Source organism: Protopterus annectens, chromosome 3.part1, assembly GCF_019279795.1.
Source record: "Protopterus annectens isolate FY-2018-M chromosome 3.part1, PAN1.0, whole genome shotgun sequence".
NCBI classification, from domain to species: Eukaryota; Metazoa; Chordata; order Ceratodontiformes; family Protopteridae; genus Protopterus; species Protopterus annectens.
Genome location: NC_056732.1, coordinates 770943234 through 770958233, shown reverse-complemented (window position 1 = coordinate 770958233; position 15000 = coordinate 770943234). Strand labels below are relative to the sequence as shown.

Genomic DNA, 15000 nt, shown 5'->3' with positions numbered 1-15000 from the left:
ACCCCACACCCCCAGTCTTGCTATATATATCAATGAGCTGGTCAAATGAATTTGGAGAAAAGAGAAATGTTCATAGGTTCATAGGTGTATACTAGGTTAATGACCACTAAGTCCTTTATAAGCCTAGCTGTACAACCCATATGTGACCCACAGATTTAATTTAATATTCAATTAATAGAGGGTGATTTACTGACTGTCTCTGTCCATCAGAGACAAAGGAATCAGACCAAGGGAGAATTTCCAATTACTCATCGACTGGCCCAAGTTTCACTTAAAAAGGGATAGGGAAGAGCTCTGCTTGCCATGGAAGTGGAGCCAGTTCCAGAAAATAGGAATTCTCTGAGAAGCATATCTGTCTCTCTAACATGTTCTATTTATGTTGCAAGCATAATTTAGGTTTTTTAATCTAAAGTTTCAAAAGATATGTAAAACTCTCCTCCTCCTTATGTTCTGAGTGTATTATAAGAGTCAGAGTATGAAAAACCTGTGCCGATATTCTCTTTATCTGAATCATAAGATCCTGTGATCTTACTGCTATAACATTCTGAGCTTTCTGCAGCAGTACTTAAAGTATAAGCCATAAATGAGTGAACTATAATAAATGAAAGTTACAAAACTGCATTGTCCAACTGAGAGCAGCTTTTAGAACTTAAAAATCAATTTAATGGATACAAATCTGTGGTAGGAGTGATTAATCAAAGAACCACTTTCAAAACCTTTCTCACTCTTTCTTCCTTTTCAGGAGTGATTTTGAACGAACACCATGAATGAGATGCATTTCAGCTAAATGAGATTCACTTTGTCTCACTTTGACAAATCACAGCATCTCAGTTTGACAAAACTAACTCCAGGAAAATGAATGCAACACATTTTTTTTCCAGTGGAGGAATTAAGAACCCCCCCCCCCTCCCCCATCTCCTACTGAAATGAGGGGGTTGTACCACACTACCTCATGTGCCACTTCTTTTATATAATCAACATCAAAGTGACTGCATCTCAGAGAACAGAGTACAGTCAGATCAGTATTGTAGTAGTGTGAAACACACACATCATGCATATATATGCACAATCACACATACACGCACAGACATACACAGACACAAACCACAAACACTCTCACAGACACACAAACACAAATACTCTCACAGACACACAAACATAAACCACAGACACAAACTACACACACACACACACACACACACACACACACACACACACACACACACACACACACACACAAAAGAAATTCAAATTTCAAGAAAATGTGCTTAGAAAAACACTTTTTACCCCTGATTGCAGTCAACCTTGAGAGAAGATTTTCTCTTTCTTTAAATCCTCTTTATCAAAGTGAAATTTGAAAAATCTTGCTTAAATGAATTCAACAACTATTACAGACTATTTCTTCAGTAATTAATAAACAGAGGCAGATTTAAACAGCATTAGCCCTGTAGTGTGAAAATGTGTGGAATATACATGCATGGATTTTCATAAACCACATTTATTTTGGTAAATCACTTGTTTGTGATAAGTATGTTTCAGTGAACTGTGCAATTAAACCACATTGCTTCATCCTAATGATTATGTGCATATCATTTGTAATTAAAACTTTATTATGCATTTGTTATAAAGGCAGGCAGTTTAGGATATTCATAAGTGGCAAAAGTCATTCTGTCAATGCATGTTACTGTCTTTATATACACTGTATTTCATATTTTTATTTTATAGTGAGTAACACTGCACTAGGTTTCTGAATATTTAACAGATGCTACAGTGTTTCAAAGCCTAAAACTAACCTGTTTCCAAATATATTAATTTCCTTTTAAAGCCTTGGATCAACAGTGTACTTCACTTGTGATGAAGATTACGTGTTACAGGGGTCAAAGAGTATCACCTGCCAAAGAATAGCAGAGGTTTTTGCAGCATGGAGTGACCACAGACCGGCATGCAAAGGTGAGCCTTCATCAAGATATCATGTTAACGTTCTTATTCTTAATGTTTGGGCCAGTTTTCTAATGTCTTTATTCGGACTGACAAATCATATTGCACTGCCCACCATTTTAAACATAAGATAGTTCTGAATGGTGTCCAATGATTTCAATGTGTGTATATGGGCTGTGTACAATGAAATGAGAACATCCAAACAATAAAGGGAATAACTACAATATGCAGAAAAATGTGTCTCATAGGCTGTTTCACATAGATATTGGTTACATTCTTTCAATGAACCAGTAACATTTAAACTTTATTCAAGTAAAATATCTGTAACTGAAAATAATTGTTGGTAAAGTGATATACTATGCAATGCAAATAGCAGCAAATTACATTTTGGCATAAATGTTATTTTAGTCCACTTGCTAAAGTAGCAGGGTATTCTACCAATTTATCCATTAGGCATTCAGACTTGCTTATCTATATTCTTGGTAGATTAATTTACATGAGATATTGTGCTTAATGATAGAAATGTGATTGCCTGCTCACCATTCTAAAAGTGTAGGTTGAGTAACAGTAAGAGGTCAATAAAGCCATTAAATAGTAATTATGCCATAAAACACTTAAATTTATGTGTTAGAAACAACATGTTAATAGCTGATATTTTCTTTCACACTTACTGTTGAGGAAAAAAATATGCCACCTAAAGCTGCACTAAACAGACCAAAAGTTCAGTCAACTAAAACTTCACTGTCAAACTTCTATTGTAAACTTTTCTGAGCATACAAGTTTGCATCTTAGTTGTAACTCACATATCATGTAAGGCAAGATGGAAAATATATTAATTTTTTATATTATATATTGTTTACATCAAAGATGTGTGTGAATCAGGTTGTAAATATCCCACAAATGACACATAGCCAACAGAGAAGAATGTCAGGCAAACAAAAGGTAACATTTAGTACATCAAGGCAACTGGCAATCCCACAGTTTCATAATATCTACTGCCTTCCTATTGTATTCCATGCTCTGCAATCTCTGTGCCTACATAATCACAACAAGACTTATTTAATCACTTTCTGTATTACCATATGCCAGCTGGAAGACATTTCAGCTCTGTTTTTTTTCAACATGTCTTACAAACAACCATAACATTTAGTCACTGGGAAGTAAGTATGTGAAACCTTGCAGTAGTCTAGATGTGCTCCCGTGTTTGATTTTGTAGCTGTGATATAATACAGTGGAACCTGGAAAGAAAACATGCTTGTCATTAACAAAAAAAAAAAACAATCTCAGACTTAGTGTATGTGGCTCCCTATTAAATCAACGAATGCTTAAAACAGCAAATGCTGTTTAATCAACACTTTAAAATCGAAACAGTGAAATCCTGAACACATGGAACAGCGATTTTTTTCCCAGTGAAAAAAATCAGGTCTCTATTATAACAGCAAACACTTAAAATAGCGAACGCTATATAATCGACCATAAAAGATTAAACCACAAAATGCTGAACACATGGAACAGCAATTTTTTTACAAGGAAAAAAAATTGCTGCTCCATAAAAAAACAAACAAAAAAAAAAAAAAAAACCACAAAATAAAGTGGGGTGTTCCCCCCCCACATCCTCCGATGTGGGAGGTTTTGCCTCCCCACTTAAATATACCAACTTCCAGATCGCACCACAGTGGCGGAAATCGCATAGTCCCAAAAACAGCCCAGTGATTTTTTTTTTCCCTGGGAAAAAAAATCGTTTTTCTGTGTGTTCGGGATTTTGCCATTTCGATTTTAAAGGTTTGATTGAACAGCGTTTGCTGATTTAATAGGGAATCGAAAAAAATCACTGAGCCGTTTTCAGGACATTGCGATTTTCTCCACTGAGGTGTGATCTCAGAGTTTTTATATTTAAGTAGGTGGAGTGTGGGGGCACACCTCTCAGCTGTCCAGATTTTCACAGAATGTCCAGATTTTTTTTATATATTTTTAGTCTGTTACTCATAAAATTGTGGATTTCTGACAAATCTCTGGCAAGACAATTAAATTTCAGACTTCATATCCTTCAGAAAATAGATGCTAATGCAAAACCTGTTATTCTATCAGCTTTCTAAGTTTGTAAGAGCAATATGTACAATATGTCCCTATTTTTGGTCCTTTGTACCCCCATGATTTGTGGCTTTGTCTAGTTTTTTTGCTCTAACAGGTTGAGAGGTGTGCTGTCCAGATTCATTGTGCAAGTGGTTGAGTTGCATGGTCGAGTTGTATGCCAACCTCATTGCCGCTGCTGTCAGGGATCACTCTCACTCTTCAGTATCTCTCTCTATCTCTCTCTCACACACACACACACACACACACACACACACACACACACATGCACAGACGCGCACACACACACACACATTCTCTTTTGCTATCATGCATGCATTCACTCACACAAGATCGTCCTTACTCTGCCTTAATCCCTCTGACACACACTGACTCTTCTACTCTCGTGCACACATTCACTCACGCACTCAGACAGAAACACAGACACACACACACACGGACTCTTCTGTTGTCATGCACGACAGCAAAAATTATGCTTAGCGAGTATAAAATAACAGCTCGCTTGATCTCACTGCTCACTCTCTCTCATACACACAGTCTCTGTCTTCTTTCACACATGCATATATTCTGCTTTCATGCATGCATTCACTTACACATGCAGGCAAACACATAAACGCACTCATATGCATACATACACACACACATTCACTTTTTCATTTCATTCCATGCCTGGTGGCCCAGTACCAAATGATCCACAGTCCAGTATCAGTCCGCGACCCAGTGGTTGGGGACTGCTGATGTAAATAACCCTGAACTTATGCCGCTTAGCAGTGGTTTTCCAGGAGAATACAGAGATGCAATAGAAGAATTTTTGAGTAAATGTTTTGTTTTGGTGCTTGTGCATACCTGGACATATTACTGAAAGAGTCACTTGAGGAAATGTTTCATTTTGTTTCATGTACATACTGGGATATACTGCTGAAGGGGTTGCTTGGAAAATGTTTCATTTTGGTGCTTGTGCATACCTGGACATACTGCTGAAGGGGTCACTTTGAGAAAATGTTTCATTTTGGTGCTTGTGCATACCTGGACATACTACTGAAGGGGTCACTTGGATAAATGTTTAATTTTGTTGCTTGTGCGTACTTGGACATACTACTAAAGATGTTGCTGTGGGAAATCATTTGTGTGTCAGAAAAGTGCTTGTGCATACATAAGCAGAATGCTGAAGTGATCGCTGGACAAAGCAATTCATTTCGTCATTTTAAAGATCGTTACTTAAGACAAACTAATGAAGAGATTGCTGGGCAAAATAATGTGTGTGTCAGGAAGTGTTTCTACATACTTGGACAAACTACCGGAGGGATGGCTGGAGGCAAGTACACAGACTGCAACATCCAGTATAAAGGTGAAGCATTTCTTTTAACAGCGGATATGTGTACCATGTGGATGCCGGTCTGTGAGTTATAAAACCACTTCATTAGCATACACCACTTTACAACCTTTCTCATTTGCATCACATTGTTTTATGCCCTTTTGCATTAGCATAAATGGCCTCAAGGGAACTCGCCTTTGCTAGTCTTACTCATAAATAACAGGGAAACTACTATTGCATTTGTACACTTGATGATGAATACTGGCCTCTGTTTTTTTTTTTTTTTTTTTTTTTTTAACCAGGTTGTGTAAACAAAACACATGTTGAATTTAAGCACATTTAACTTAATTTATGGCTCTCATCTATATGTATTTGTTTATGTGTGTGTGTGTGTGTAAAGTTTTATAAATATATATGAACCACACACACATATAGGTGTACTATATATAATCAAAAACACACAAAGTCAACTGTGAAAATGTCAGCCTTATGAAGGCTGTTATCCAGAGCAGCCTTGTTGCATGTAAAATTATATTTGTAAACAAACACAACTAAACATTGCTTTTTGTAGGGGGAAATCCACCCTGATCCCTATATGTAGGGAGCTGCATCCACCACACCACCTTTTAATTATATATATACTAACTCTGATATCACACAAAAATAAGGTAATGGCATATTCCCTAAACTCAGGAGCTGTGCGATTTCACATATCTATCAACCATCTGCTTGGTAGACCAAATACATTTTACTAAAAGCTGTCCATCAGACACACACTCGACAAAATCAAGTATTACCATATATGTATGTATATAGATGGATACATATGGATATGTAAGCTGATTTGTTGTTTGAAAATTGCACTGTGGAATACGTGAAATCATCACACATAATTAAAATGTAGAATCCAGATAATGTGCACTGCCAAAGGGAATGTGGTGGGTGAGGGGCATGAAACTGAAATTTCTGATGATGACTGGGAGAAGAAGTAAGACAGAGGGATCATAAGGAATATTTTCTTTCAATGAATAAGTGGAATTGCTTGCTTTGTACAAATCAGTCACAAATGAAACAAACACCCAGAATACCCCTAACTGAAGCCATTTAACAGCATGTTTATTTTCATTGTAGCCAAAAACAAAACAATGTATATATTCTTCGTGTCATTTCACTTAATAAACTCGCTCTGTGGATTCTTCTCTTGAATTGTACAAATACATTTCTCTGACGATTAAAGAAACAAACATATACCGACTGTGAGAGTATGTCCGCCAGCTTAGAAATCAGACTAAAAAAGCTATAATAACTGACAAAAAAGAATTCTACTGTGAATTTCAACAAACTCATCTTAACAATCCTAAACTCTTCTGGTCTTCAGTCAATAGACTCCTTTCCCTAGGAACATCCAAAAGTCCTTCTCCTCTCAATGCTAACCCAGAAACCCCCCTTCTAACTGCTAATGCTTTTAACTTTTTCTTTACTGAAACTATTCAATCTCTAGCTAGGCAACTAAACACCAACAACTTCTACCCACCTAGTAACCTAGCAGACTCTTCCTATAACTTCTCTCCACAACCTATCTCTACATCTTTCATATACAGACTCATTCATAAACTAAAACCATGTACCCCCTCTGCTGATAAGCTCCCTTCTCGTTTTCTTCAAAAAGCTGCCAAAGTAGTCGCTTACCCTATATCCATACTCATAAATAGGACAATCAAAGAAGGAACCATCCCAGATATCTGGAAAATCTCACATATTATCTCACTTCATAAAGGTGGAAACGCTACTGACTACTCAAACTACAGACCAATTGCTCTACTCTCACCTTTGGCAAAAATTATGGAGAAATGTATTCACCTTCAACTTGTTCAATATCTCTCTCATCATAATATAATAGCAAACTGTCAAACAGGGCTTTAGACCACATCACAGTATAACCACTGCTTTGCTTTCCTTTGTAGATACTATCAACAGGAACTGCAATAATAACCTTCTCTCCTCTGCCCTCTTTATTGATCTCTCTAAAGCATTCGACATGGTTAACCACTCTTTGTTAATTAATATTCTTGAATCCCTCTCTTTTAATAATCTAGCCATCAAATGGTTTACATCCTATCTAAGTAACAGAAAACAAGCAGTGCTTTGGGAAAACCACATCTCTTCATTATTGCCTGTCTCCATCGGAGTTCCTCAGGGCTCCATCCTTGGCCCTCTTCTCTTCTCCCTCTTCATTAACGATCTTCATGTAATAATCCCTCAAGCTACCTGCATTCAATATGCAGATGACTCGACCATTGTCTGCTCAGCATCATCCACAATAGAACTTAACTCACTTACGCAAAAAATCTTTAATACTGTAGAATCTTGGTTCTCCAGTCGGTTCCTACTACTCAATGCCAAAAAAACTAAACTTCTCCTCTTCACCCCCACTACCCGGACCCCCCTTTTAAACTTCACCATCTCTTCAAACAATGCCACTGTCATCTCACCTGACTCAACAACAAAACTTTTAGGAATTACCATAGACAATATTCTATCTTTCGATCAGCATATTAACAAAACCATCAAATTAGTCAACAGAAAATTAGGGTCTCTATATCGAATTAAGCCATTTCTCACCCCACCTGCTAGAATCAAGATTGCTCTCTCTCATCTCATATCCACTCTCCTATATGCTTCACCTATTTTTACCAACCTCAAAAAGGCCAACCTTAACAAACTGGAAACCTGCTATAACAGCATTGCCCGCTTCGCTACTGGTAACCCCTTCAGAACCCACCACTGTCTTAACCTGAAACAACTAGGTTGGCTTGAATTCCAAAACTATCTGGTAATCCCTCAACTTATTATTGCCCATAAAATACTGTACCAACCAAACAACACCCCTATACTCTCTCAACTCTTAATCCCTTATAACAATCTTAACTCTCTTCGCTCATCTTGTAAACTCTTGGCCAGTTCAATAAAATCCAATAATACAGCCGGCGACTCTCTCTTCACTAATACTGTAGGTACAAGATGGAATCTATTACCTAGCAATTTAACTATGATCACATCATTGCCTCTTTTTAAACAAAATATCAAACTCTACTTCCAAAATCACTGGCTTTGTTCCTATACTATACCTGACTAACTACTTGCCTTTACTCCTTTCTTCCCTTAACTTTACTTTCCTCCTACTTTTCTGCCTGCCTGCTCATATAATGTAAACTATAACACCACTTCTTGCTCTATATGGTTGCTTCTATTATCTGCTCTGCCTTAGTTTTAACTCTTTCCACTTTGCTACCTTGTTCCTTTCTTTTTTCTCCACTCTTTCCTTACTGTCGATGATCCTTAATCTTCTTTATTTCCTTTGTCCCTTTTACTCTAACCTGTTCTTAATTATTGCATATCTCTCATTTATCCTCTTATCCTTGATTTACTTTCTTATAAAATCACTAGGTATATTTGTGTTCCTTTATTTTATTCTAAATTTTGTAATTTTTATGCTATTGTTTAACCATATTTTTTACATTTATGTTTTTTTACAAATTACGTTTTCAATATTTCTTTGTATGTATTTGTGTGGAGCTTTTCTCCCCGGGCCTCTACTGAAAATGGATATTACTCCAGCTAGACTAGCCCGGTCAACAAATGTAAAATAAAATAAAATAAATAAATAAAATAAATGTTTTGATGGCACAGATACCTAGCTGGACATAACTATCATATAGCCATGACAGGACAGACACTGTGAATTTATTTGAAATGCCAGGTTTTAAATGTCTAATGTTAAAATGTATAGTTTTCATTAAAATAATAGCTAAACAAATACTCTATGATGTAGCATTTTATGTAAAATAATTTATATATATATATATATATATATATATATATATATATATATATAAATATATATATATATATATATATATATATATATATATATTGTATGGAATAAAATAACTTATAAACAAATTAATGTTTTATATGTCACAATTACTTTCCCTGTTTGCTTGTTGCATTTTATCTTAAAGGAATAGGCTACACAGAAATTAAGCTAAAGTAATCATAATTTAAAATGCAAATCACATCTGACATTTGTTAAACTTAACAAGGCAATGTAGTTGTATATAACAGCATGGTTTACTGTAACTACACCTGCATCTGCATACAGTGGATACTGCTATGTCTAGTAAATTATGTTGATGTTAGCATGCTGAAGTGTGGCCTTAGGCCTGCTACCCATTAAGTATTATCTGACAACATTCTTCATAATTTTGTGACACTGGAGAACAGCTGATGCATATTACAAAATGTATTTGATCTGTGTGTTATAGCATATGGTTGAAAGGCAAATAAACAGATGGTATATTTTTTAGAAATTTGTCATTCAGACTTGAGCATTTTACTAATCCCAGAAATGCATAGCTGTGATTGTAAATAATTTATCTGTTAAGAATTGGCAATACAAATAAAACTTGACACTGATAAAGGTAGACATATCAGCCTGAGTAAACTGGTTGAAGAAGTATATTTCCTCCTTGACTTGCAGTATTTTTACTTTTTTTAGATGATATTACATCAGTCTTAAGTCTTGGCAAAATCAGAATTCTGCCTTTGTAGAACAAATGCCTCATGTGTAGTGATATAAACAATGAAAGCAAAATATCAGGCAGCTGACACTGTTCTCAAACATTCTTTAAATCCAAAATCATTATTGTAGAAAAAACTCCATTTATTGTGCTCTGGAATAGCTCAGATTTCACTTTGATTTTATGTTTACATCAAGTACAGGTTTTGATTCCTATCATATCAAATAATATGCTGCCATTTTTCATATTTTAGTATACTTTGTTTCATGATAGCTAACCAAGCATATCTGTAAATTTACTATCTTATCAAAAATGATGACAGATTATAGATACAGCAATATATTCACTTAGAAATTTATGCATTGCATATTATGTTGATGTATAGACATTGCATACCTCATTTCATAGACAAATAGCAGCGATTTCAATGAGTGGGATATCACTGTTATCATATATATATTGTTTTTTTTTTTCATTCGTTCCACTGCTAAATATTCCAAATACATATTAATATTTACTGTTCTTCACATGAAATACTAACAGAATCTTACATAAGAAATGCTTTTATCTTATAACTTTTCTAGATTTGTGCACTGCATTGTTTATGGTAATTACAATGACTGAATCTTTTGAAATTCTCATGATAAGTATAAATGTGAGCGCTTGCTGTTTGGATGCATTTCCATTTGACTGGAATGCACTGGATGTTTAAATGGAGTAAATGTTTGTCTTGTGTGAGTGCATGTGTTTGTCTGCAACTGTGTGTTGGTCAAATGTTTTGGCTGTGTGTTTTATGTGGAGAGATTGAGCGAGGTAGGTGTTATGAGTGTGTGTGTGTGTGTGTGTGTGTGTGTGTGTGTGTGTGTGTGTGTGTGTGTGTGTGTGTGTGTGTGTGTGTGTGTGTGTGTTCAGATATTTGTAAGATGTTTGAGGGTAATTGCAACTTTTTCAGTATTTAAACACTTCTGTCATTATCAGTATTTGTCCCGTCCCCCCTTTAAATAACCACGCCACACACATAAAGACATTTGACGACCTTTTATTAAACTGTATTATACAATGAACTATGTACACGAAAACCAACATTAATTATCTTCTTCAGCAACGATGGTCTCCAGGCAGCATCACCACTCACCCTGGATGAACTTTACCTCAAGGCAGCGTACCAACTCACCCTGCTACCTTCTCTACCGGGGCAGCGTACCTACTCACCCACATAAAGAGGCAGCGTACCTACTCACCTCACCACCATACCAAACCATAAACCAATAACCACCTTCTTTAGAGGGGGAACAGAAGAGGACAATCCTGTCCCTCTTCTCAGCCACCAGCCTGATCTCAGGCTATTCCCCCTCCTAAACCCTAGCCACAAACATATCCTCTAAAAAGAGTTTCAGATGCAAATTAAAAAGATCCAGACCCACGTCATTAAGGTGTACTCCATCCGTTCGATACCAAGACTCCTCTCCATCCCCAAAGTTTCTATGGTCAATAGTATGCATCCCCAAAATCCTTAATTGCCTAGCCAACCTTTGATTAACACACCTTCTAACCCTTTCAATCACCTTATAACTATATGCAGTCCTCCAACACAAACGCGGAACCAACTCTGACCACACAATTTCCATACCCGGGTACAATGCCTGTAATCTCATCAAATCTCACAGCATAATGTCCACCAATTGTTTTTTAGAAACAATGCCCAAGTCATTACCTCCTAAATGAATGACTAGTATACATGGACAACCCGCCTTCAATTTAGCCCTCTCAAATTCTTGTAACAACCCGTTCCACCTAAGCTCCCTAACACCATGCCAGGACACTGAACACCCTAAATGTGCTAAATCCAAATTTACCCCATCATCCCTAATTAAAGCACTCTTCTCTGCCCAGTGCATGAACGAATGCCCCAAGATGATAATGTGCTTCCCTAAAAGAAAGGAAGAAAAATTAATCATCAGACCACAACTTATCTAATATAAGACAAAAATGCATTTGAAGACCACCTCCCCACCCTTTTAATCAATTCAATAGAACTACCCTCTCTAGCTAAATCTGAAGCCCTACCTATCCTGAACGAGTGAGCTGCAAACATCTCTGCTGGAAATCCCATACAATGTAAAACCTTCCTCACCAAAAGTATGAATCTACTACTTGACACCACCTTCCTATCCACTGAACAAAAAATTAACTGATCCACACTCCCCTTTCCGCTCCTCACAAATTCTTTTGCCCACATTACTGGACAAATGCAATGATTCCTGTCAGTTTTAAGCACCACCACACATCCCCTACCCAAATGATCTGTCTTACTCCTCCTTAATGCAATAGTAACTTCGCCCTCCCCTATAATGACATCCTTCCAACATAACGAGCCTAGCAACTCTGAAATACGAAAAGCGCCAAAATATAATCATGTACATAACGCACCCCCACATAAAATAATCCATAGACCCCTTTTGCAACAAACCTAACCCTTTCAACAAAACTTTCAAAATAACCCTCGTAAGCAGCCATCGAATATCCTTACATTCCACTACCATTCTCCCCCAACCCCTCAACATACGCCCTAATGTCCAAGACTTAGTGAAATCCTGTAACCCCGCTACCTTAGCAAAAATGCTAATCACAGCCAAATCCAACTTAACTGTCTGCAAAGCCCTGCCTAACCCCCAAGCATGAGCTACATATCGCAGTAGTAATTCCTCCGACCATACCCCTTCCTCCTCTGGCAGCTGCAAAATAAACTGATTAAAATCAGAAAGACCCAACTATACGCCTTCCTTGTAGAAGGGGCCCAGGAATGTCATACCAACCGCCTGGCTACATCAACCCAAGATTCTACACCTCCTCTGGCAGGATTTCTGGCACCTCCTCTGCCCATGCAACCAACCCTCGAAACCTGCGAAACTGAAATCGGGACAAGCTATCAGCAATCTCATTCCTTACCCCAGGCACATGCACTCCTGTAAAAGAAAAATTTATTAGAAGGCTCTGCAAAACCAATTTATGTAATACCAACAATAACAAGCCCAACTTAGCTGTCTTATTTTGCAATACCCTCACTACAGCCATACTGTCAAAGTGAAAAACTACACATTTGCCCCTCAATTGCTCCTTCCACACCACCAAAGCTGCCCATATAGGCATCAATTCCAGAAAGGCCAAATCCCACTTCCATACCTCCTCCCAATCCCAAGGCCATTCAGCCGCAAACCACCTACCCCTGAAATAGGCCCCCATGCCAGCACCCCAGCTCCATCCGTAAACAACTGAAGTTCCTCCTGCCCCACCCAGTCTGACTGCCAAAAAGATATCCCATTAAATTGTTGCAAAAACCCATTCCACAACCCCAAGTCCTCCCGCACCAGTTGGGTTACCTTAACCCAATGGTGTTTGCTCTTACCCCCTTTCAGCAAATACACTAGTGACCTGCAAAAAGCTCACCCTGGGTGCACCGCTCGACAGGCAAAATTCAAAAGCCCCAGCAACTCCATAACGGAATGAAGCCGAATCTTATCCTTACCCAACACCGAATGTATCACTAACCTAAGCCTCTCTATTTTATTCTCGGGTAAACAAAATAGTCCCCACTCTGCATCCACTGTTAATCCCAGAAATTCTAATGCCCTTGCCGGACCCTCCATCTTATGCTGAGCCAATGGAACCCCTAACTCCTCACACATAATCATAAACTACGGCAAACCCTCCTGTGTTCCTACCCTTCCTTCGCCCACCAACAAAAAATCATCTAAATAATGCACTGCCTTTTGAGTCCCCACTTTCTGCTGCCAAATCCAGTGCAATACTGTACTGAACTTCTCAAAATTTGCACATGCCACTGAACAACCCATAGGCATAGCTTTATCAAAGTAGTACTTATCTCTTACTCCATTCCCCAATAGTGGCGAATCCTCACTCCTAATAGGCAACAATCGAAAAGCCAACTCAATGTCGACCTTAACCAGCCATAGCTCCCTAAATTCCCTAATCACTTTCACTGCATCATCTAAGGAAGCGTAATGCACCCTAACCTCCTCTTCTGCAATAAAATCATTTACTGAATTCCCTTCCGGATAAGACAAGTAATGTATCACTCTGAATTCCCCTTCTTGCTTCTTCGGCACCAACCCCTAAGGCGACACCCTGTAAGCACTAAAAGGTGGACTGTCAAAAGGACCCAACAACTGCCCCTCCCTACTCTCTTTCTCCAGTAAAGCCTCCAAGATATCCTCTTTACCTTGAACAGATCATAAATTCTTGCAACCCTCCCACCTCTTCCCACGGTGGACTTAATAGGAAACCCCCCCTTGAAAACCCTGTATTATCTCCTCCTTGGTGGCCAAGTCAGGAAACCGATGAAGCATACTCCGGAGAACCTCCACCTTAATAGGGAATGGCGCCCCTCCCTCTATTGCCTCTAAAGAACCCGAGTCCAAATCCCCGGGACCCAAGAAAATTATCCCTCCCCCATGCCGGCTGAAAGCCTTGCCTACTAAATCCACCTTCACGACCGATAACATTAGAGTTCCAGGACAAATCCTGCCGACCGCAGCTAGTTGCCGAATGACCCCCTTCACATCTCGAACAAACATGGGCAAATTTGCACCCCACCCATGAACAGGAGCCACTATTAAATGACCAACACACACCTGCTGTTTCCGGCCCACTCAACCTTCTGTTAAAGCCCCCGTAACTATCCATCATCGTAGCCAGCCATAGATCTGGATGATGCACCTCTCAATGAAGTGACTGGTCCACAGCCTTCCGTTTGTGGAAATGCTGATCATACCAGAGCCACGCATTACCCGGCCTTAACCGTTGTGCCTCTCGAATGGTAAGAAAATAGCCTAGCAGTGGCAGAGCCAAGGACCCGTCCTTCTCCAGCTGCACCACCATAAAATAAGTAAAGCCAACCACCCAATTATCCCATGATCTAGGGCGAAGCTTACCTACCCTCTGCCTTCCCAATACTGCTAAAGCCGCTAACAAGTCCTTACTGTTAGAGGACTCTGCTTCCACTAGCCATTGGACCCCAACTGCATCGATCAGCTCAAACAAATCCACATACTCCCC

At 38.4% G+C, this 15000-nt stretch overlaps 1 protein-coding gene across 1 annotated transcript in view; it reads left to right on the top strand.

Moving 5' to 3' along the window:
- Window positions 1-15000, top strand: part of LOC122797720 (CUB and sushi domain-containing protein 3) — a 5249173-nt gene that overhangs the window by 1398599 nt on the left and 3835574 nt on the right. The window contains exon 9 of the mRNA XM_044066251.1: window positions 1826-1950. Within this exon, the coding sequence (XP_043922186.1) occupies window positions 1826-1950 (125 nt within the window). The remainder of the gene's footprint in view (window positions 1-1825; window positions 1951-15000) is intronic.